At 40.3% G+C, this 25,371-nt stretch overlaps 2 protein-coding genes across 2 annotated transcripts in view; both read right to left on the bottom strand.

Moving 5' to 3' along the window:
• Window positions 1–14,154, bottom strand: part of spen (spen family transcriptional repressor) — a 26,414-nt gene extending 12,260 nt beyond the window's left edge. Inside the window, exons 1-3 of the mRNA XM_037684989.1 lie at window positions 13,827–14,154; window positions 10,003–10,323; window positions 2,357–2,971 (exon numbers count right to left, since the gene is read on the bottom strand). Of these exons, the coding sequence (XP_037540917.1) occupies window positions 2,357–2,971; window positions 10,003–10,323; window positions 13,827–13,909 (1,019 nt within the window). The 5' untranslated portion in view covers window positions 13,910–14,154. The remainder of the gene's footprint in view (window positions 1–2,356; window positions 2,972–10,002; window positions 10,324–13,826) is intronic.
• A 7,051-nt stretch (window positions 14,155–21,205) lies between these two features.
• tmem82 (transmembrane protein 82) overlaps window positions 21,206–25,371 on the bottom strand; it is a 6,305-nt gene continuing 2,139 nt past the window's right edge. The window contains exons 4-6 of the mRNA XM_037684340.1: window positions 22,362–22,776; window positions 22,096–22,283; window positions 21,206–21,310 (exon numbers count right to left, since the gene is read on the bottom strand). Of these exons, the coding sequence (XP_037540268.1) occupies window positions 21,230–21,310; window positions 22,096–22,283; window positions 22,362–22,776 (684 nt within the window). The 3' untranslated portion in view covers window positions 21,206–21,229. The remainder of the gene's footprint in view (window positions 21,311–22,095; window positions 22,284–22,361; window positions 22,777–25,371) is intronic.

Genomic DNA, 25,371 nt, shown 5'->3' with positions numbered 1-25,371 from the left:
ATTAAAAGAAGAAACTCTAGTTTTAAAACCCAGATACATTTTTTAAAATCTCCATTTCCTTTCCTCCGTTATTTGCATTGTGTTTATGTACACAGGGTCCCAGTTACATCCAACAATAAAAATGTAAAAGAAAAACAATGATAATATCTTAGATGTTATCATTGTTTTTCTTTTACATTTTTATTGTTGGATGTAACTGGGACCCTGTGTACATAATTTCGTTCCACCACATGTGCCACATGTGGTGCGAACGACAATAAAGAGTCTCCTGACTCTGATATATACAAACTGGATTACAAAAACGTTGGGACACTGAACAAATTGTGAATACAAACTGAATGCAATGATGTGGAGGTGCCAACATCTAATATTTTATTCAGAATAGAACACAAATCACAGATCAAAAGTTTAAACAGAGAATGTATCATTTTAAGGGAAAAATCTGTTGTTTCCAAATTTCATGGCATCAACAAATCCCAAAAAAGTTGGGACTATTCCATTTTTACCACTGTGTGGCATCCCCCCTTCTTCTTACAACACTCAACAGACGTCTGGGGACAGAGGAGACCAGTTTCTCCAGTTTAGAAATAGGAATGCTCTCCCATTCATGTCTAATACAGGCCTCTAACTGTTCAGTCGTCTTGGGCCTTCTTTGTCGCACCTTCCTCTTTATGATGCGCCAAATGTTCTCTATAGGTGAAAGATCTGGACTGCAGGCTGGCCATTTCAGTACCCGGATCCTTCTCCTACGTAGCCATGATGTTGTGATTGCTGCAGAATGTGGTCTGGCATTATCGTGTTGAAAAATGCAGGGTCTTCCCTGAAAGAGATGACGTCTAGATGGGAGCATATGTTGTTCTAGAACCTGAACATAGTTCTCTGCATTAATGGGGCCTTTCCAGACATGCAAGCTGCCCATGCCACAAGCGCTCATGCAACCCCATACCATCAGTGATGCAGGCTTCTGAACGGAGCGTTGATAACAACTTGGGCTATCCTTGTCCTCTCTGGTCCGGATGACATGGCGTCCCAGTGTTCCATAAAGAACTTCATATCGTGACTCATCTGACCACATAACAGTCTTCCATTTTGCCACACTCCATTTTAAATGACCCCTGGCCCAGTGCAAACGTCTGAGCTTGTGGAGCTTGCTTAGAAATGGCTTCCTCTTTGCACTGTAGAGTTTCAGCTGGCAACGGCGGATGGCACGGTGGATTGTGTTCACTGACAATGTTCTCTGGAAGTATTCCTGAGCTCATTCTGTTATTTCCTTGACAGTGGCATTTCTGTTTGAGGTGCAGTGATGTTTAAGGGCCCGGAGATCACGAGCATCCATTAGAGTTTTATGGCCTTGACCCTTACGCACAGCGATTGTTCCAGATTCTCTGAATCTTTTGATGATGTTATGCACGGTTGATGATGATAACTTAAAAGTCTTTGCTATTTTATGCTGGGTAACACCATTCTGGTATTGCTGCACTATCTTTCTGCGCAACAATGGTGGAATTGGTGATCCTCTTACCATCTTGGCTTCTGAGAGACACTGACACTCTGAGAAGCTCTTTTTATACCTAATCATGTTGTCAATTGAACTAATTAGTGTTAATTGGTCTTCCAGCTGTTCGTTATATGCTCAATTTCCTTTTTCCAGCCACTTATTGCTACTTGTCCCAACTTTTTTGGGATTTGTTGAAACTGTGAAATTTTGAATCAACATATTTTTCCTTTAAAATGTTACATTTACTCAGATTAAACTTTTGATCTGTCATCTATGTTATATTACAAATAAAATATTGACATTTGCCATCTCCACATCATTGCATTCAGTTTTTATTCACAATTTGTTTAGTGTCCCAACTTTTTTGGAATCCAGTTTGTATTTGAACCCAACCTACTACAAAAATGTTTTGTTCTCACACTATTGAAGATGTTATAGTATTGCAGAGAAACTCTAACATCCTGAAATTTGATAACACTTTGATAACAGTCTATCTGTTTTAAATTGTGCTCTATAAATAAATATGACTTGACTTGACTTGACTTGAAATGGTTCATGATGTAATCTACATTTCTAAACTGACGAGTGTTGTGCAATGTGCTGTTCTTGATATGAGTCTTGGCTAATAAGTTTAACACATTTTGCACATCAAAAAATGTAGCATCAACTTAAAATATGTTGCATAATTGCATGAGGCCACTATAACTAATGATAGAAAAAAAAAAATCATTATTATTGTTGATGTTAAAATCTTGAATCAATGCCATGCAAAGAGGTTGGCTTAGATTAAAAAGGCCATGGACATAAAAAGGTCAACAAAAGCTACAAGAGAAGAAAGCACGATTAGACCTCACTCACCTGCCACTTGTACTGCTGCTGGTACTGCTGACCGAGTCCGAACTGGAGGAGCGGCTCCGGGAGCCTGACCCACTGTGGGACCGTGGAGGACAGGTAGCCTGACTCACCAGCTTCTGAGGAGAGGGATTTCGTGAATGTGTTGAGTGTGGAGACCGACTACGACTGTGGCGATACGGCCTGTCCCCACGCCGTCCCCTGTCCTCTCGGTAAAGGTCCCTATGAACCACACTGGCCAGCGTAAACGGTTCTCTGGTACGAGACTCATAGCGAGGCTCCGGTGTCTCAAAGCGACAAGGGCTCCTGCTGTGGGAGCGGTAGAATCCAACCACACTGGACGTAGATCCCCCACTTCCTCCCGTTGATCCCCCTGCGGATCCTCCAGCTCCGGTGCTTCCAGAAACAGCGCTAACTATAGTTCCACTGACTCCTGAAGGTACGGTTGTACCACTTCCACTGGTGGTACCAGACCCACTTCCAGCGCTGCTTAGAGTCCTCTCTCTTCCATCACGATAATATTCCGTTTCATAATGCCGCTGGCGGTCGAAACTGCTACCAGGACGCTCGTGATGTCCATAGGCACTGTGATCATACGTCCGATCCCGACTTTCAGTACTCCTAACAGACAAGAAGAAGGAGCACGTTACTTTGCAGTTTCACTTCAACCATTAAAGACAAATGCTGAAATCAGACGGTGGACAAACAAATTTAACATGTGTCTCGTGGGTTTGCAATTAGATACAGAAAAAGACGTAGCAAAAAGCTAAAGGTTTAAGAGAGAGTTTTAGCATCTACAGAGAAAACTTTATTGAGCTACCTACAGTTGAAAAAAGGGATACTGTAATACATAAATAGTGAGAATTATGTTGTGTGCTTGCGATTTTGACTTTTAAATTAAATATTTCCTCTACCGTTATGTGAGTCCAAGTCTTTTATGCATTCATATCAACTTTGAGACGACAACGCAAGGTTTAAAACCTAATTATTTAAACTGCTTATCTTTGAGTACAGATGGCTTTCAACAGTCATGGGATTGATGGAAATACTAGGGCCACTGCTAAGAAGAACAACATAACACCTTAGGCTAATTTTTTTTTTTAACTAAAGTTTATCTCACAGCTTAATTAAATTTCGTTAGACAGCCATGAAACCTGCAAGACTGTTAAAGTTAATCTGAATATAGAAAGTTTAGTAACCACACATACAAAAAAAAGAAACATTTTTGAGCCATTTTAGCTTCCATTTGAGATGATTTGTGGAAGTTTTTTTTTTTTGAAGATTTATGTTGCTGCAAAATTTGAAACCACTAGTTTTCCTGAAACCTGAAAACCTTCTGTCGGGATCAACATTAGAAATTGTTCTAATAAGAACGCTGTGTTCTCATTCTCAACACAGCAGTCAGAGTTTAATTTGGTGTTACAACTGCTGAGTCATTACAACAGTCATATTACTAAACGCACCATAACGAGCGGGACAGGACAGCAATTACTGCTGTTTGAATTTTGATCAAATTATAATCAACAAATTAGATGTGGTGCTCCAACACTGGGACAAACATAATTTAATACAAAACACTTAAACTCCACATTAAACCGATACTTTAAAGAAGAAGCCGTTTGGTTTTTTATTCAGTAAAGAGGTTAAAAAAAAAAAAACAGAATTTGATTTTAAAATAAGTCAGATGTCATACGATGTATGTCTTGTGCACTCTTACACAAGACAACTGCACAATTTTAAAGGTTAAAAAAATAATAACAGCAAAATTATGACAAATAAAATGACAAAAAAAAAACTAGTTTTGTTTATTATTTATATCTAAAGGCCAATAAATTTGTTTTAAAAAGTGTCATTTTTGTTTGTATTTTCTCGGAGGAAAGTCTTCTGGATGCTACACCAAAAGAAACTGGAGTGGAACCAGAAATGGCACGTGGTGTGCATTTTAGTGTTAATATTAGGGATGCACAATATTATCGGCATGGTATCGGTATCGGCCGATACTAGCGATAAAGTTAAATATCGGACATTGGCCATTCCATCCGAATAACTCACCGATATGAAACTTCTGTTTCAAGTTAATTTTGAATTTAAGAAACTGTCAAGTAGATCTATTAATGAACTACTACTTATGCGCTTTTCAATTGTCGCTTGTGAACAGGTTGAGTTTAGATTTATGAAAATTTACAAATTTGCACTGTTCGAGTGTTGTCGTTGTGTTAGAGAGAGTAAATGTCATGAATAAATTTGACTTTAAACATAACCCAAGTTGAAGTGTTACATCATTTTCTTCCCTCTTTAGGCATCTGCATTTGGTAGCAGGTCAAACTGACAAAGACCATGCAGACTAATGTTGTATTTTAATTCCACAGTAGAGAAAGCTATGTGGTCTCTGTAAGTAGGTCTAGGGGAAAAATATTGGTATTGGTATCGGTTATTGAACCAAAGAAGTTTTAACGTATCGGATATCGGCCAATAATCCAATATTGTGCATCCCTAGTTAATACCGTTTAAAAAGTTATTATTGTGTTATGAATATGGTCTCAGTAGAAAACTATACAGATAAAACACTAACATTTACAGAGCCTGCACTACTTTCTTCTTTAAGTCATTACATCCTGCCAAGCCTCATTCCTCACAAAAAGGAAACATTTCAAATAATTCTTGCAGAATATTATAAATCTTTGCCTACGCTGAAGATTTGTAGTATGTCACTGTGCCACAGACGGTTCCCTTACGCTAGCAGAATGACACTTTGTAAGTCAAAGTCCAGTAGTTTTTGTTTTATGCATCTTGATTTTTTTTGGAATCGGTCAAGACTAGTTAAGTTTTCAAAAATTGCAGCAGTTTGTGTACATATTTTTAGATTAAATTAGAATATATATAAGATAAATTGTTCTGAGCAACCAGCAGTTTGCACAGGAAAAAAGCACAAGCAACCTGAATACTGAGAAGAGCTTTTAAAAAAACTTAAGCAACTTAAAGGGTTTCTACAATTATGTGTACAAATAGAATGTGGACTATTTTTACACTTGCAGAGTGGATGATTGTGGTGCATCAGCACCACTTAGGGGCAGCTCTCACTGTAGCCAATCGTATTGATTGGAGTGGAAGTGTAATGTTGTAGCAGCACGTCCAAAGTTCATCCTTTGGTTTTCTCCTGAAAAATATTTACAACTTCAGCTACTATGAATACCTACTTTTTTTTTTTATTATTTAACAGTTTGTACAACCACAGACATTTAGATTATTTTAAGGCCATTACTGACTTGCTTGGTAATAAAACTAAGGCTTCAACAGAGTGAGAAAACTGTTCCCGCCTTTGTTTGTTTTGTTAATTAACGTTGGACTTTGTGATTCAGACATTTAAAATGTGGCCTTTTTTCTCTGAACTTTTCTGTTTTGTTAATTGGAACGAAGGAATTTGTCCATCAGTTCAATGGAAATTGAATCTTCCACGTGAAACGAACATCTCATCGGATGTGGCGTAACACTCAATGGGTTCAAACTGAACGGTCCAAAAGGTTGAATTAAATTTTTCCTCATTTATGTGCACATCTTTACGAATTTCATTTCCCAAATGGAAGATAACCAATTCCTTTGTGTTCTTCTGTGTGCTACAGACACTGCTATATTCCAGTTAATATAAAACCCAAACATCTTTCTCTGCCTCGCTGGTGCTCTGTGACGTCCTGAAGAACGGGTTGGTAAATGATTGATGAGTTTCTTAAAATGCTACCCTGACCTTTGCATTCGGAAAGACATTTTACTGCCGGAGCTGAGAGGACTTTGGCTGACTTCAAAGATCCCCCAAGACTCACCGTTGGTATTAATGACAAAAACCCTTCCTGACTGTTTGTGATGTGGGGCAACTGAAAATCTCCAGGATAAAATATGAAACAAAATATTTTAAGGCCTAAATAGCCTTATATTAACCAGGGTTTTTAAAGGTTTTTGTATGTGCCGAGTGTGAACAAAAGACTGAATTTTATACAGTGGCCCAGGTGTTGAGGGTAAATTGGTTTAAGGGAACAACTCCACATCTTTTTTTTCTGCACTAAACATAAAAGCAACGAGCCGGGAGCAAATCCTGCTTCAGCCTTTTTTTTTTTGGTCGTCTGTTTTCTGGATTCATGAATAACATCTATAGCATAAGGGTGTCTACTGTGAAATTGATGGATTACCTTGACCCCCATATGCTCTCCAAAATGCTAATTTGGTGACGCAGGTTCAGTAGATACCCTTCCATTTCACTTCACGCAAATCCGGTTCTACATTATTCATAGAGCTTAAAAATAATTCAGTTAGACCTTTTTCGGGGGTAGAATTTCCATCAGTGTGTGATTATTAGTCTGCTCTGGTGCATGCTAAGCACGTCAACTGTTTTAGCATTACGTGAGCAGCATATTTATGAGGATGCATTCCAGCGGCATGATAAAAAGGAGCCTTATATACGTAGACTAAATGTACTGGCTGAAGATCTTTTAACTATGTATAAAATAAATGAGTATCATTTTGTCCTCACAAAATCACAGATTATGATGGCAAGACTTTACGATAAGATCGTATAAACACCATTTTTAGGTAAAACGTGATTTAGCATTTTCTCTTTAAGCCCAGCTAAAACATAATTTGGAAAGAAACCAATCTAAAAGGGAGTGTTGTTTTGCTGTAATCAGGTAAACAAATTTCAATTTATTTTAATCCATCAAAATGACTATTTTGTGTGAGGACTTTTAATGTTAATTTATGGAATATTTTCAAATTTGGAACTAAGTGGATTAAAAAAAAAAGTATAAAAAAAATAGAAGGATAAAACATTCAAAATATATGCAGGAATAATTGTGATGGGGTGAAGTTTTTTCTTTGCATTTTATGCTTAAAAATCTAATTTTTATGTTGGCTCACAATAACAGGTCTTGAACGGTATGTACCGTACATTTAAATTGTATCCAATAAAACGGAAGAAAAGATTTCAGAATTGTTGCTGCAACTGGGTGAAACAGTTTCAACCATTTTTTATTGATCTAAATATACGGACTGCTTGTGAAAAAAAACCCATCTCATTTGTTTAATAACGTATTTAACCCTAAATGATTTTTCACACCTACGATAAAGGTTTTTGACTTAATCAAGTTTTCCTTAATAAACTTAGGACTTTTCGCTTAAAATTAAGTACAATGAAAACCAAAATCAAACAAGTTCTTAATAATTCTGAGAAAACTTTCACAATTTTGTTACTGATTGAGGATAAAATTATATTCAACTTGATTTAAATCTGACCACAGTCATTTTAAATAGCGGGCTATTGATTTTTTTTTTTTTAAGCAACAGCTTGAAGCTTTGGGGGAAAAATAAATCACAATAAAACAATGTGCTGATATCTTTTAAATGTTTCTGTTCAGTACCCTGAGATGACTTCTGTTGTGACTTGGCACTATATAAATAAAAAGAATTGACAATTTGACTTAAAAAATATTGTTTTAACCAGTTTCCTAATTATTAACCATTAGCCCGTTAGCACAGCGTTTCCACGTTTTTCAAACTATTTATAGCAAAAGTGAGAATAAGCTACATATACTTTTTCTCTTTTAAAACTAAAAATATAATTCTACTGAAAACCCTTTCAAATCAAAACAATTTTATGGATTCCTTGTTTAGAGCTGCATTGTGGATCTAATACGCAAATGAAAGCAGGAGTGAGGAGAGTAGGGTAAAGTAATAGGAAGGAAAAAAGTACAAAACAAGGTAAGATATACATTTCTGCATGTAAAGATTTAGGTAGCAGTGGGTCTATGCCCCTGCTACTTTGGTTAGTGAGGAAAATGGAGAGAGACAAGGGTTCAAACTAGGGGGTTAGAGAGGACAGCTAAAATATACAGGGCAGGACATACCAACCTTTTGAGAGAGTGGTAACTTGACCTATAATCCCAAATACAATTTAGGGAGATAGAACTTTGTGAGCAAAAACTGGGCAAAAAAAAAAATAAAACGTTGAGTGGAGGACGGGAAAAAATTCCGAAGCACAAATTTCAGGTTTCAAAGTGTAATCCTCATCCTCGGGGCTGGGAACTCATCTTCTCAGATGAGCTGGACCTTCGTGAGGATAATGAAAACCAACTTGCATAGATCCGAGGTAGAATGTTTCATACGCCAGAAAAAAAAATGTCCGTATTCACATATCCATTAAAACGAGTAGTGGGAAAAGGCTGTTGTCCTTGAGTCCAGAATAATAATGAAATCCATGAGCACATCTTCACTGAGACTATCCTTCAACAGTGCTCTAAGCGTGAAAAATAAAGTCTCAAAGTCTTTTCAGTAGTCCAGAATATCCACGTTAACGAGATTGTCCACATCCATAAAGCAGTCAAAAGTACTTTTGTACAGTAGATCAGGAATAAAGATGACTTCTTGGAACAGTAATCCAGATTTACATTCACAGGAGTGTTGCTTTCATTCCATAACAGCTCTGAATCTAGTGGATGCTCATATCTGTTGATTATCCATCATGTCCTTCTGAAGGAAAAGCTTGCATGCTGTCCAAACTTTGGCTCGGTCAATAGAAACAGTTCAAGTCCAACTTGGTTCTTCGGTTCTGTAATTGTATCCATGGTTTAGTTATAGTTCCACAGTAAGGAGATGCGTTAATCCACAAACACACGTTATGTTATCCCCAGAAGGCTTGCCACTCACAATTTCCAGCACATCTTAGATTTGTACGATCCAAATGTAGTCCTTTGCTGATCCTCAGTAAAAAATAATCTCCACACAAAAAAGGCAGGGGACAAAAAAGGCCTTTTGCTCACTTGTTTTTTTGTCTCTACTGAAGTGGATCATCAGTAGAAGTCTCCCAATGCTCAATTTTCAATGCCCTGATTAGATATAATCCCAAGTCAAACAAATAAAATCAATAAATAAAAAGGGAGGGAAAAAGCAACCCATACCTTTAGCATGAAGGCATATGTCACACATCTGGCCATTATTAATCCAACAGTGAGGAATAAATATCCTGTGTAGGTTATCCACATGACTCCAACCAACGAGTGGTGAGAGCCTCCATGAGCAAGACAGGATAAAAGCAACCAAACTGATCCAATGGTTTTGCATACATGCGATGTGTGTTGGTGTCTTGGTTGGTTTGTTACATGAGGAAGGATGGGTGAGATTAATCCATCGAACAGGGCACGTAATTCCAGATTAGGGAAATCCCAGGCATGGCCGCTGGACCACTCTCTCTCCTTTTCTTTAACTCCCTTTTTTATTCTCTCTCCAGCAATCTCCAATAATCCTGGGAAATTTTACGATATCCAATCTTTGCCCCGTGTTTTCCACAATTGATATCTCCACCTCACATAGATGTTTAAAATCACAAACATAATCCCCATCAGACTTTTAAACTACTAACTACTCGGTTAACAAATGTCCCTATGTAAAAAAAAAAAAGCTTTCATTTAACAAATATATCAGTTTCCACCGGTATACTCTAAAAACCTTAGAGTGGAAACCCTCAGGTTTAAATTCTTGTACATAAGCTCTTGTTCTACACTTTAACCCCCAAATCAGCAAATGAAGGGATGATGGAAAGATGCTTAGAGCAAAGGTGTTTACCACAAACCACGGCGTGCCCTGCCTTCAGAGAATAGTTCTCCACTTACCCGTCTAGCCTGCGTTCATAGCGTCCATCTCTGCTGTGAAGCGACGTGGGGGCCCCATACACAGCCCCCCCAGTCGCCCTTGTGAACCCTGATACATCCCGGCCACGAGAGCCTAAGGACAGACTATCGTCCAGACCCCTGGCTGCACTAGGAATAGTTCCTGGTTCATTGTAATCAGTGCGCAGGTCTCTGTCCCCCATCTTGTTGATAGCATTATGAGCCTTTTGAGCACTTTTAATGTCCACAAAATCCACAAAGGCTGCGACTCCTCCTTCTGAACCTCGCTTGGGCAGGACCTTGACGCTCTCCACTCGTCCATATCTAAAGTATATATATAAAAAAAAAGAGGAAACACATGGTGATCACCAGGTTTACCAAAACAAATTTCTCGTTGTGCTTGTGGATCTAACATGTTCAGCTTTCGTTCCTTTCATCTCAGCTTATTCATATTAATGCACAGATGCTGACATCTCCCACAAACCTCAAAGTGTTGCTATCCAATGTCAATGTCAGGGCATGTGTGCACGTTTGTGCATGTGAAGGAGTGGGAGGTAAGATGGTTTGGTTACTCTGTGCTTTGTTCTTTCAAGGCAACAGTAACCCAGCAACTAGACCTGAACCTCGGAACATGGCACATTAATAAATGCACATTCACTCAAAAAATAAGATGTATAAAAAAATCATGATAGATCGACTAAACTGAATAGATTTGCAAACATGAATGTACCGTATTTTTCAAACTATAAGGTGCACTGGATTATAAGGCACAATATCAATGAATGCGTCTGTTTTCATACATGAGGCGCACCGGATTATAAGGTGCATTAAGCGAAACTAAAACCTTTTGACAGATTTTTGATCTCCACGTAACACATAAACTCGGTTAGAGGTCAGTAAGCACAACCAGAATACATAAGAATCAGAATAAGCTTTATTATCACTGTACCGAAATACAGTGAAATTATGTTTGTACAGTCGCCTGAAAGATGGGCGGTGTGCACGTTGCTGCTGCTGAAAAGCAAGGCCCCTTATTCTTTATCAGAATACTTTTAGATAGAAAAAAGTTAAAAACCATAAGGATAGAGGTATTACAAAAAAGATCTCTTCACATCTTGTCCTATCACGACACGATTTGAGATGTCAAAAAACTCTACCAGTAAGCACACTGAAAAACATGATTACATGTGCATTTGACGTCAAGGTGTTGAGATTTGTCCATGAGCACTTTCAAATAATAGGCCACAGTTCTGATGATGATGTTTCAGCCGGCAGTTCTGATAAGCCTGCACAGAAGTTCTCGGGGTGGGCGGTGGGGGTTGCGATAAACGTAGCTTTTGTCCCTAGCTACCCATGTCCCTGGAGCAATTTGATAGTCGGCTCGTATCCAAAGCCAAACGGGGGGAGTCGGGATTCAGATAAGCCACAATGTTGATTTTCTTCAGGCAGACTGTTTTTCCTTGTCAGACTCGAATCCTGCTGGAACTTTCCGGTCCAAAATGGCCAAATTTATGGGTATCCACTCCACTGATCCGTGTTATAAGCCTCCTTCAAGGTCGATCCCAACATGCTGACGAGTCCCAGAAGCTGCAGGTGGCCTGCAATTCTCACAAATCGCCTCCATCTTATGGTTTAGCTCGTACACCAGCTGATTTTGAGAACTCATAGCACGAACCAAACCTTCATACTGACTCGGAAGCTTTGCCATGGCCGAAACTGCTGCCGAAGTCTTCTTCAAAAGTCGATAAAACAGAGCCCTACCGATGCCAAAGAGCAGAACCCCTGCTATCATAAATCCAAATATATAAATGTCTTCAGCGTCCTCCTGAGACAGGACTGAGAGGCACATCAGCTGCCAAACTCCCCACAGATCTTTGACGTACCCCTCAGCGTGAGTCAGCTGGACAAGAGGGTTCTTGACTTTTGTTGAAAAGATTTTGTCGATTGCGTTGAAAATCCAGCTCACCAAAATACATAATCTTAATTTTTGTTCAGGAGACGTGTACCAGGACACACACAGAGAGCAAAGCAGGGGGAATGAGAACAGGGGAGGGAGAGCAGGAGCGTCCACCTTGAGCGAGAGCCTGAGTAGTAAGGCGCAGCAGATTATAAAGCTCACTGTTGATTTTTGAGAAAAGGAATTTAAGTGTGCCTTATAGTCTGAAAAATACAGTACCTAAATAAATCCAATTTAGTCAATTTAACCTGCGTCCTTCTTGTTGTTTTGGTGCATTATCAATATTATCAATATATCAAATTGAATTGAATCAACACATGCAAAGGAGAAGGGTACTCGCTTTCTCTGGAAAATGAGAAAATGTAATCAAAATATTTCCTCAAGTGATGGATTCATTAACAAGAAGAAAAATGTGGCATGTGTTCTGGCTGTTTGAGGAGGCTCACAGGGTGGGTGCCCATAAATTGAATTCAACATTCATTGGACGCCATTTTAGAAAAGGCTGTTCACACTGCTTACTCATTCTCCCCATCTTCAGTGACTTCTATCACACATTGGGGCTGTCATGCACCTGCACACCTCGACTACCTCTGGGTGAACGCGGGAGCTGAAGTGACTCGTCTGCACCATTTCTTTCCTCCTCCTCCTCTCAATGGCTGCCAGTCAACCATCCCCCCCCCCCTTTCCTAAAAAACATATCGTTACGCGCATCATGCCAAGGAAATGTCATTAAAACCGTATGTAGGTGGCATATTAGTGCGCGGACCGCGTGGCTCAGACATCCCTGCATTAACACCACTTAAAGACACTTAATTTGTAGGTTTGCGCACGCGACAGACTACTTTTACGTTTGTTTCATTAACGTTATTTTCGCGTTTTGCAGCTTTTGTTCCGACATGGCGGCAAGTTGTAACAAAAAAAAAAAAAATGCGACGTTCAGGTAGAATCGTTTTTTTGAGCTGTTTGATTTCCAGCCCGGAGGAGCGGGCTATTTCCTTGACAGCCGAGAGAAGAGGGGTGGCGAGAGCGCGCAGACGGACCGTGATAGCCATCACACGCACATATTTACATTTTTGTCAGTCCAGGGAAGACAACAAAGGGACGAAACTGTGTTGGGGGCTCAGTGTGCACCAGCAGCAGGCTGAAAACCACCGAACGGAGTTCAGCTCAGATTTACAGGAACAACAAAAATGGATGCGTAAAGACTTCAGCTTGGCTCACATCGCGCCGCAGGCTGTGAGAGTCGGCGAGCAGCTGCGGGAAGCTTCGTGTGGCGCACACGTCCATTTTTTTCTGCGCACAAAGTAAACACGAGCGGCGCAGGAAGAAGGCACCCAAACGCCACATCGGTGCGCATCTGCAGCTTCTGCAACAAAAGTCCGCGTGGCTGCTTTAAAAAGAAACAAAAATCCAGCTCTTTCCTCCCAAAATCAACTGTGTGCGCTGACATACATTAACTATAGTTCGTGCACTGGTCCGGGAGGAAGTCAAGTGAAACACCAGACACGGGCACGTCACTGCGCTGACGGGCTCGCAGCTCTCCAGGTGTACAGGCTGAAGTTTGTTGACACCGGCTGCATGTTAACGCAGAAGCCGATTCCCGACCAAAGGTGAGCTGGCTGGAAACAACTCGACATTAAAGGAAGAAATCAGCCAGTAAGTTAGTGACGGAGGCGAACTGGCAACACCATCCGCCGTTTTCACATAAAATGTTACTTGCATGGCACACTTGCCAAATTGGACTCCGCTGAAGAAAGGGGGGGGGGGGGAGAGAGAGACACCTCCTGCTTCATCCCAACCTCACTAAAAATGTGACACATAGAGAGATGCTGTCCGTGCACGTCGTTTCACCTCAAGCGCACGCACTCACCGCTTGAAATGCTCGATGATTTTCTCCTCTCGTATATTTTCGGGTAAATTTCCCACCCATAAATGTCTGGTTTCCCGGACCATGCTGCGTGCTCCTGCTGCCCGATCATACAGATGAGTTTGCGGTGTCAGCTTCCCCGCGTGCAGAAAAACAAAAGGTCCACGAGGAGGAGAGGGCGGAATGCTTGACGCGAATCATTTATTGACTGCTCATGGTGACCCAGTGTAAGCCATTAGGCTGGATCCCCGCACGCTGTTTGATTCTCTCTCTCTCTCTCTCTACTGTTAAAGCGCGAGCCTGCACCTCCTCATGAGCGCGCCTCCTCCTCCTCTCCCTCCCCACACGCGCCACCACCCCCCCGGTCCCTGTGACTAGGTGCGTCCCCCTCTAACACCACGCGACCTTTGGGTGTCGAAAGAAAGCATGCAGCTTCCTAAAAGGATGCGGCAGCTCGACTGTAATGAGAGGCGCACCGCGCATGCGTGGATTGTGTGTGAACTTCGTGTTTGTTCTCCCCCCTCCAAGTGCGCATGCGCGAGAAAACCCCTGGCTGAACGCTGCTGCTTTGACATCCGAGAAGCTGACAGGAAGATCCCATCATCACTACAGCACGGTGAAGCTGTTTGCACACAAAAAGTCCAAATATTTAGATTTATTTTATTAATGCACTTTTTTTTTACTTTTTACTAATACACTAAAAGTAACCACTCAAGTTTTGGCTGAGGAATAGGCAACAAAGCCAATGGAGAGTCCAAACTGATTAGAAAGACATCCATTGCAAAGTCATAAATCAAACATAAAAAAGTTGATCCTGAACTATATCATGTTTCTTCAGTTTAACACAGTTTACTCCGGTAGTTTTCCGAGCGCAATTACAAAACGCGGTTTTACCTACAGGCATAATCTGTTTTTAATCAGTTTGTCTGTTTCCATTGGTAATTTACAATCATTTAATTTAAGGACACATTAACTTTTGCGGCAAACTTATGATGTTGAGGGCCGCACTGGGTTAAACTCGGGAATCTCTGTCCGACGCGTGTTTCCACTGACGTCACTCCAGGTCACTTCTTTGTCATGATCGGTTTATTCCGTTTCAAATTTCCATGCTTTAAACATTACAGACTGAGACGCATACTGACCAGGTCCAAACTATTGATAAATGCCTAATGGCATAACTCTACGGCGTCTTATAACATGGTCAACAGAAAATAAGACGACCCCGGGCGCACCCAACTTCCTCATCCATACAAAGCCAGAACGCCAGTCAGCACATCATTTATATCTGGTGACAGTCAACACACACACTGACACACCCACCACCCAAGTGTCAAAGCTGCGTGCTCACCTGTCAAGCCATCAGTTACTTGTTTCACTAATGTGGCTCTTACATTAACTATTTATGAGGAAAATGTTGTGTAGTCTTATTTCTTACTCCATGACTTTTTCGTGCAGTCTTCGTGATTTTGCAACAAGCGCCTTTAACTGGCGGTTCCTATAAAAGTTTGCAAAACCGCATCATTAAAGAGCAGAAATCCAGCAAATGTTTGTTAAAAAGTCTTGTGTAAAAAGTTCCAGTAAAAATAATATGCTGAAACAATTAAATTAAACAACATAAACAACGAGCTGAAATAATTCTCACAGCTAATTTTACTAGATGAAGTATTTGACAGTATGCTTCTTTAGAATATCTTCTTCTTCTTCTTCTATTGTTTATCTGCAGTCGGGTCACGGAGGCAACAGGTCCAGGAGAGAAACCAAGACATCCTTCTCCCCAGTGACACTTTCCAGCTTGTTCTGGGGGACCCGAGGAGTTCCCAGGCCAGAGACTATACACCATCTCTCCAGCGTTTTCAGGGTCTTCAGAGCCTTCTACCAGTGGGACGTGTCTGGAAAATGTCTAAGGCGTCCAGGAGGCATCCTAATTTTTTTTATTTTGTTATTTTACTTTGCACAAAAAAGAAACAACACATATGAAGGAAAAGATAAAAATTAAATGTGCAGGAGAGGTCATAAAAAACCAAAATGGGTTTACAAGCGCCCCACCCCCCTTCTAAAAAATAAAGAAAAATCATAAAAGCTTTGTACATAATCAAATCAGAAACTACTACTAATAATAATAATAGTCAGCTACTCAAACCACCTCAACTGACCCCTTTCGATGTGGAGGAGTATACTCCGAAACCCCTCAGGATGATGGAGCTCCTCACCCTATCTCTAAGGTGAGGTTTCAACCATTTGTATCAGGATCTCATTCTTTTGGTCATGATCCAAACCTCATGACCATAGATAAGGGTTGGAACATAAACAGACCAGTAAATCAAGAGCTTTTCTTTCCACTCAGCTCTTTCTTAACTATGACAGAACAAAGCAACATCCGTATTACAGAGGATGAGGCTTCAATTCATCGATCCATCTCCCGTTCCATCCTAGCATCACTTGTGAACGACCAGATACTTGTTCATTCAACCTTTATTTATACAGGTTAATCCCATTGACCCTCAAGGACTCATTTACAAGAGAGACCTGAAATACTTGTACTCCTCCACCTGAGGCAACGTGTCCTCAGGATTCTGAAATCTTTGGGACTTGGAACACCAATAATGAAGAGTGTTGAGATGGTTTCCAGAAAAGCAAATGTAGGCCTAACTGGATTTTCACCAATTTGACAAAAAGGTCACAAAAGGTGACAAATGTTAGGCTAATTTGAACCCCTAAATTGTACAAAAGTGAGAGAGTGAATGTTTTTTTTGTCTCGTTTGTCTCTATGTGTCCCTGTGATGGACTTGTGACCTGTCCAGTGTCCCCCGCCTCTTGCACAGTGACTGCTGGATATGGGCACTGCCGCCCCAGTGACCCCTGTGTTCGAAAAGGAAGAAGCAGGTAAAGATGATGGATGGATAATGGATGTGACAAAAGGTAAAAGGTTGTCATTCCATTCATCCATCATCTTCTGCTTGATCCAAAGTCAGGTCACGGGGGCAGCAGCTTGAGCAGGGAGGCCCAGACATCTCTTTCCACAGCCTCCTCTTCCAGCTCTTCTGGGAGGAAGGTATTCCCTGGACAACTGAGAGACATAGTCTCTCAAGCGTGTCCTGGGTCTTCCCCGGGGTCTCCTCCCAGTCGAACATGCCCGAAGCATCTCAAAAGGGAGACGCCAAGGGAGCATCCTTACCAGATGCCCGAACCACCTCAACTGGCTCCTTTCGATGTGGAGGAGCAGCGGTTCTACTCTGAGTCTCTCCCAGATAACTGAACTTCTCTCTAAGGGAGAGTCCAGCTACCCTGCAGAGGAAACTCATTTCAACCGACTGTATCTGCGATCTCATTCTTTCGGTCACTATCCAGAGTTCTTGACCAGGTGAGGGTAGGAACGTAGACTGACCAGAAAACAGAGAGCTTTGCCTTGCAGCTCAGCTCTCTCTTCACCACAATGGACCAGCACAGAGTCCGCAACACCGCAGAGGAGTGGTGGCGCAGAGGTTAGAGAAGGTGAGCTTGTGATCAGATCACCGGTTCAAGCCCCGGTACCGACAACATCAAAAATGTGGGTGGGGTAGGTGAAGCACTCACACCTGCCCCCACCCCCATTCACCCCACTCTGGCCCCATGAGTAAGGCCCTTAACCCCCATCTGCTCCTTAAACAGGTCTCTCTTGAAAATGAGTTCTCGTGGCTCAATGAGACTACCTGTATAAAGGTAAATGAAAAAAAGACGCTAAAACAATCCATCTGTCAATCTCACGCTCCTTTCTTCCTTGACTCCTGAACAAAACCCCGAGATACTTGAACTCCTCCACTTGAGGCACAACCTCACCCTCGACCTGAAGAGAGCAATCCACCCTTTTCCGACTGAGGACCATGGAGGTGCTGATTCTCATCCCAGCCGTTTAACACTCGGCTGCGAACCGGGTTGTCGTTGTCATGTAAAAGGTTGTCATTAATTAAAAGCTTTACTGTTGGATGGGTTTTTGTGGCATTTATGTTCCCATTTTTTCATTAGCTGTCGAAAGCAGGCAGTAGAAGCGCCATTTTTTGCACAGTTTTTGTGCAAAAACATCTATATTTCTAATAGCTTGATAGGAAGCAAGTCTTTGAAACTCTGCTTGACTCTTATTCTCACACTTTAAGGTTTCGCCTTCAACTTATCACTGGTCTTTTCAAAGAGAGGACTTTCCAGGTGTCCTCCAGATGATGGGAACTCCTACAAAAAGTCATGTTGCAGAATCGGAGGCATGACAACAGCAGATGCTGTCTGGTGCAGCCGTTTTCTCCGTTGGCCTATTTTGCAACCTGTTTGGTGCTCATTGCACCTGACAGGTTGGGTAGAAATGAGAAGTTGACGGGGAAGCTAATCAAATCCAGCAGCGAACAGAAACACTGGGGCATGTGAAGAGAGAACAGTCCCATCTTGATCAGTCTGTGTGTGACACACTTTAAGTAATGACGCTTACAGAGAAGTGACGTTACATCCAGTATCTATTTTCTGAGCTTGTCATTCTTATAAATAGATAAACTGACGGCTTAATTTTTTTTTTTTTTTGAATGTGTTGTCTGGGTTGAGAAGGTCGTATGAAAGCATAAGCTGAATATTGTCTAGGCTCATGCGAGAGTGGCTAATTAAATTCAGGTTTATATTGTGTGTGAAGCACATGAATATGTTTATGCTCATCATGTGACAGCAGCATTACAGAGAGGTATTTTCAAAATCTAAGCCTTTTTTGTTAATATTTTTGTTCTTCTGCCTTCACATGAACAATGTTAAAAAAAATGTTAGAGGTGTTTAATTGGCTATCTTTTTAAATATAATTTGTTTGCGTTTAATCTTTAACACAGCTGACGGTTTACCACATCTTCTAAACTGGCAAACTTGGCTCACAAGATAGATTTAAGAATTGTGAAAACATCTGGTTAATGATGGAAACCCAACTATTGAAACACAAGAGGGTTGTCACAATTGTAATTATTTTTTTCTCTAAATATCAATTAAGGTTTTGTGGCTGATTAAATCTTTGCTACATGTCAGTGATGTTACACTTACTGTATCATTATATAACTTGAACATTTCTCAAAGGAAATAATATTGTAAGTTCTTTTCACAGAAGGTCAGTAGTTTTATTTTAACAAAGTCTTGAATATTCAGGTCTCTCTTGTAAATGAGTCCCCGGGGCTCAATGGAATTAACCTGTATAAATAAAGGTTGAATGAATGAAACATAGAAGTGAATAGTAAAGAAAACATCAAAATCCCATGTGTTTTTCTTTTGATTAGGTTTTGCTCCTTTATCTATATGTTTCGTACACTGTTTATTATGCAAGACATGACGTCTTACAAGACAAACAAAGCTCAAACAAAGGGGGGCTGTTAAGATGAGAACTTTGACCAGGTCTATGCTTTATTTTAGGCTAATAAGTAACAGAAAACATTCAGGTGCAAGTCCAAAGGTCCAACTTAACTGTTGTTATAGAAAACTGATGAAAAGTGTAATAAAAACCTTTAATGCACATTTCTTTAAATACTATGCTTGCAAATCGGGGAGTGGTGGCGCAGAGGTTAGAGAGGTGGGCTTGTTATCCGAAGATCGCCGGTTCACGCCCCGGCCCCGACAACATCAAAATTGTGGGTGGGGTAGGTGAAACACCCACACTTTCCCCCACCCTCATTCGCCCCACTCTGGGCCCATGAGCAAGGCCCTTAACCCCCACCATGTGCTCCCTAAACAGGTCTCTCTTGAAAATGAGTTCTCGTGGCTCAATGAGACTAACCTGGATAAATAAAGGCTAAATGAAAAAAAAAAAAAAAAAAAACTATGCTTGCAAATGAAATTGTATTTTCTCAGTATTTCTAACTCAAACGAGTAGTCAACTCATTCTTCATTGACACTTTGTTGCATTGTGCTCAGAGCTCATTCTCAAGCTAAATGTCACAGTTTTTAATAAGAATTGAAGAAATATCTCAAAAAAGCTCAGTTTCTATGGCACAACATTACTCTGCTTTTGTTACTATATTAAGAAAATACAAGACGGAACTGCGCATGCGTTGAGGCGCACGTACTGTGCGCACTGCGCATGCGCCCTTTTTGACTCATAGACGAGGAGAGAACCGTCTGGAAGCTCAGTCACTTCAGCAGCTGCATCGTCGCCTGAAATCGTCCTGATGTGGAATTTTATTCTATTAAAAAAATCTATTAAACCTACGGAAGTACAATTTCCTATTTTAGTGGATCGACTAGACACCAAAACTAAATTTCATCTGTGATTTTCAGACCTGGGATTACCATGGAAACTGGACCGTCATGCTTATGTGCTTCCCCTCCTGTTATTTTTGTGAAGGAATGACGGGAATTGTGTATCAAAAAAAGGCTCTTGTGGAATATATGGCCGTCAAATGTGGATGTAATTCGATGTGGGGTGTCAGAAAGCACGATTTATCACAAGAGGCCACTAAAAAACTAAAGGACGTTTTAAGGTCCGTGAGGTGTATAAATCAAGTTCGACGTCAACAACCCAAGCACTATAAATATGGATTTCTTGCTTTGATTCGCTGTTTCAGGCTCACCAAATGTCCAGCGGAGCCATTCGCTGTAACGTACTTCCTTTGTCTAACGCCATTTTGTGCAACTGACGGCAGTAACGACGGTCGACCGCCATTTTGGTTTTTCCATCCAACCTGATGACGCGTTACAAAAACGATGCAGGACAGCATGACGCGTTTAAGAAAAATAGGAGAAAACAATTAAAGCTTCTGCTAATGTTTAGCATAAATGTTATTTGTTGCATATTTGTCTTACTGGTTGTGTTTAGTTTGTAAACTGGCTAATTTTAATGTTTATTATGGGAAAAACAGTGTAGAATGGTTTTTATTCTTGGGTTTTCAGTTTTATATTAAATGCAGTTTATGTAAGGTTTTATTTTTACCCTTGTTTCACTTGAATAGCTTTTAAGACTGAAGTGTTTTTAAATGGTTTAAAGTACAACATGGCATAGAATTTTGGGTTTTTATAATAAAACGTTTTTTTTATTATTAGTGTTTCTTTTTTATTATTCATATTATTACCATTGACACAAGTAAACATACATAAAATACATCAAATCTCATATTTACCTACATTTTCTTGTATAAAGCCACACAAAGAAAGCCATGGTCAGAGTCTTATAGTTTATATGACAACGTTTTTCTAAAAGTTGCTCAAAATGAACCTCAGAGCTGCAAAGGTTTTGTGTCAATGGACTAACAATAAACAGGAGGTAATTTGGAAACAAGCACTTAAACATTCCCAAAGTAACTGCAAACATTGCTTCTTTTCCAGAACAATGGCTGTTCAAAATGTTTCCAGAAAATGATTAAAAAAAAAAGCTTGCTGATACAAAAATAATACTCCAGTGTTTTGATTTTCAGTGAATAGTGCTATCTTTGATGCTCCTTCTGGTGTGTCTTGGGTTTCTGTCGACGATTTCTCCTTGCGTAGTTTGTAAAATCCTCTTCATCCTGTATGCAAACAACACAATAGATGACGTGTGTGACATATGCTGACCAACAGCTGTTTTGCCTGACTGATGGACAATAAGTGCATTACTTATGTATAATATGACAGAATACACACCTTTATGACCACTGGGAGGTAAAATGAGTAACATTGCTCATCCTAAATGAAACGTTCTGCTGAGAAAATGTTCATTCTGACAATTACTAATCTGGGAAACAAGCAAACTGTGCAAACACCTCAGCTCAAAATTCACAAAACCCATGAAATCTAGGTGGAAGTTTTATCTAAATCCTAAGATGTTCTTTGTTTGCATCTTCACTGCAGAATGTGTTTTGAAAATGGGCCCTGATCAATATCAGGTCATATTGTTATGGCTGGTTGGGTTATTGTCGCTGTGCTCGCATGGTAAAAATAAAAACGAGGACGTAACATATTAATACTAAATGCTTTTTGATGTTTTTTGCCATGGCTAATTTAAATGTATCATCAGACTTTCATTTTTACCATAAAAATCAATCCAGTCTCTACATCAATAAACTGCAGCTTTCTCATGTCCTGTTCCTCAAACGCTCCACAAGATGAATCAGGAAGATAAATAGGCTCACATTTCTGAGTTAAAGATTTCTTTGACCTAAATCCGTCTCTGGATCCTACAACTGCTCCTCCTGGAATACAAGTTTTAGAAGTTTATTCTCATCCTGGGGCCCAGTTTGATATTCTGCCCCAGTTTACTGGTCTCACTGGAGACGTGGTGCTTTCGGCCCTCTCGTGTGTGATTCTGACTGACCTGTGAGGACGCTGCATCCAGCAGGTCATTGGCTGGGATTAGACAGCCGGCCTCACCCAGGAAACACATTAGGATGTGGAGCACGTCAGCCCAGCGTCCCACAGTCAGCATCAGGACCATCAAACCCCCGAGACGCACCATGACTGCGTTGAAGACAGCTTGGCTGCTTGGCAGACAGTGCTGCTCCTCTGCAGGACCAAAACACATCCAGGGTGTTAAACAGATGGAGACAGCAGCTAAACCTGGCATATTCACATGCTCCTCACCCTGCATGTACACCACCAAGAGAGTGTAGCAGATAGTCAGTGGGGTCCAAAACCTCAGGGCCTCCGTTGCAGAGAGGAACTGTTGGTTGATGATTGACACAGCAGCCAGCACGGCCACAAAGAAAGTGATGGTCATGGTCCTGCAGAGCATGGGCAGCAGGTACCACCCTGATGTGAGGAGGCTGATGCAGATGCCGCAGTAGTTCTGTGAGCTGTGCAGCTTGTACAGAGCAGTGACGTGACGCAGGAGGGATGCTGCCTGTCGTGCCAGGAACCAGCTGAGTGCTGCTGCCAGGAGCAGACACAGCCAGCGCTGGGACGCTCCCTCATGGAGGAAGTTCAAACTACAGCTGAGCGCACAGCCCAGAGAGAACTGGCTCTGGACTAACAGCTGCTGCAGAAATTTCCTGGAGTCCTGAGAAATATGAAAAAAGACCATATGATAGATCAGTCAACCAGATGATGGACTTCTATGTTTAATACTTGACAAGCATCAGTGTGAATAAAATCTACAAAATTAACTTTATTGGGTCATTAGAAACCACTTTAGGACCAGTTACATTTTGTGGCTGAACAGCAGGGTTGCCCTGTAAATGCTGATGAAACAAAAATTGAGTAATTTAAGATTAAAGATAATCACAAATAACAATTAAATGTGACTTGGTCATCGCAGCTATAACTCACGTTAAAATATGACTTGCAATACATTAACCTTTAAATAAAATAAATATTTCAAGTGCATTTTATTATTATTCACATCACATGTGGTATGAGAGGAAACAAAAGTAGGGTCCCACTTTCATCCAACAATAGCAAAAATATAAATTGTATAAAGAAACAATAATAAAGATCTAAGATGAACTAAGAAATATGCTGAGTACTAACAGTGCCAAACAATACGCCGAACAACACGAATAAGAGTCTGTGTGAGTATGACTATGAATGAACACAGCAGCATAAAATAAATTACCAGCATGAGATCAGCAGCATGGATAATCAGCAGCACATATCACCAATCAAAGTGGCATTACAGTGATTTTTGTTTTTCACTGTGATAATATTATATATATTATTAATAATATTAATAGTATTGTATCATTATTATTGATATTTAAAACAGTTATTAAAAATGAGACGTTTTGGATCATTTTTGGAATTTACATTTTATAGAGAGTTTAACAACTCATTGGCTGTGACATCAGGCTGTTGTTGCACATTCGGTCCATTTTTGACTTGAGGAGGAACATCATGATCCAGCAGATACAGGAAACAACAGGCAGTAAGAAGGGTGATGGGAAACTAAAAATACAGGGAACTTTTGTTTCTTGCGTCTCCTCTTGGAAATGAATAGAGTTGGAGAAAATCTCTCTCACTAACAATGTTTACCTAAAAGAACCACACTCGACGCAGAAGATTTATAACCGATATTTTGCAAGGTCAGATTTTCAGGAAAGGTTACAAATATCACATGCATAGATGTACCAGCCACAGAAGATCAGCTACAAGCTGCATATTCTGCTCTCTTTTATTCTCCTCTCAGCTCAGCTGAGTTCACAGAGTTCAGGAGGTGTCCTTGAAGACAGCTGCAACCTCCTTACACAGCCATAGTAATAAAAACCCAATAAAACATTCATAACCTTTGACTGAAAAAATTCTCTGACAATAATGTAGGCAAATATACATAAAACAAAAACACAGCAAAATTGAGCTAATTGATGTATGGAAGGACTTTGAGCTGCTAGAGTCAACATGTGTTAAACAAGGAGGAATGGATAATCATGATTATAATTATAACTAAAGCAGAGGGCAATTGTGCATTTTTTTTATTATTTACCTTTTTTATGCAAATAATGTGCTCATATATCCAATCACAGGAGATTAAAAAAATGGGAATAGCTTGAATCCACAGGACTAACAGTGGTAGAAAAACCGAGGATAAAACCAACAAAAAAACAACTTTGTCCATGTTTGATTTTGGCATTGTAGCTTTTTGCAGAAAATTATTACAACCAATGCATGGTATATCAGTCAGAGTCAGAGTTTCTTTATTGTCATTCACACCACACGTGGTGTGAACGAAATTATGTACGCAGGGTTCCAGTTACATCCAACAATAAAATGTAAAAGAAAAACAGTAATAAGATCGAAGATACGAACTAAGAAAAACATCAACTAAAACTACGCTAAGCACTAATAGCATAAAAACAATGCATCGAACAGCAGCACAAACATGAGTCTGAGTGAGCAGATGAGCATGCACGAACACAGCAACGTGAAATAGATCAGCAGCAACGTGAAATAGATCAGCAGTAACATGATGTGATTTTCCACAGTGATTATTCTGGTTAGAGATTCATGAGTCTAACAGCCTCAGGGTAGAAGCTGTTCCTCAGTCTAGTGGTTCTACATTTAATGCTTCTAAACCTCCTTCCTGAGGGAAGCGGGGAAAAAAGTGTACGTGCTGGGTGAGTGGGGTCCTTCATGATGCAGGTGGCCCTACATCTGGAGGTGTAGATGTCTGTGATGGTGGGGAGGCTGACTCCAACAGACATCTGTGCAGCCTTCACTGCTCTCTGCAAAGCTTTTCAAAGCTATATGATGCAGTAATGTAGAAAATATGACCAATACAACATTATATAACAACTGCCTTCAGGAAAAGCCATCCGACTAATAAACCATTAAAGACTCAAAGACTATTAAAGCAAACTTACAGATAATAAATGTGAGCTTTGCCCAAGTATCATTATATAAATATATATATCAGAGTCAGAGTCAGAGATTCTTTATTGTCATTCGCACCTCATGTGGTACATGTGGTGGAGCGAAATTATGTACACAGGGTCCCAGTTACATCCAACAATAAAATGTATAAGAAAAACAGTAATAACATCTAAGATATGAACTAAGAAAAACATCAACTAAATATACACTAAGCACTCGTAACATAAAACATTGAACATCAGCACAAACATGAACATGAGTCTGTGAGCAGATGTGCACGCATGAACAC

The sequence above is a fragment of the Nematolebias whitei genome, chromosome 11 (genome assembly GCF_014905685.2).
Source record: "Nematolebias whitei isolate Nwh7 chromosome 11, NemWhi1, whole genome shotgun sequence".
Classification (NCBI taxonomy): Eukaryota; Metazoa; Chordata; class Actinopteri; order Cyprinodontiformes; family Rivulidae; genus Nematolebias; species Nematolebias whitei.
The sequence above is the reverse complement of the archived record's forward strand: the minus strand, read 5'-3'. Positions and strand labels throughout refer to the sequence as shown.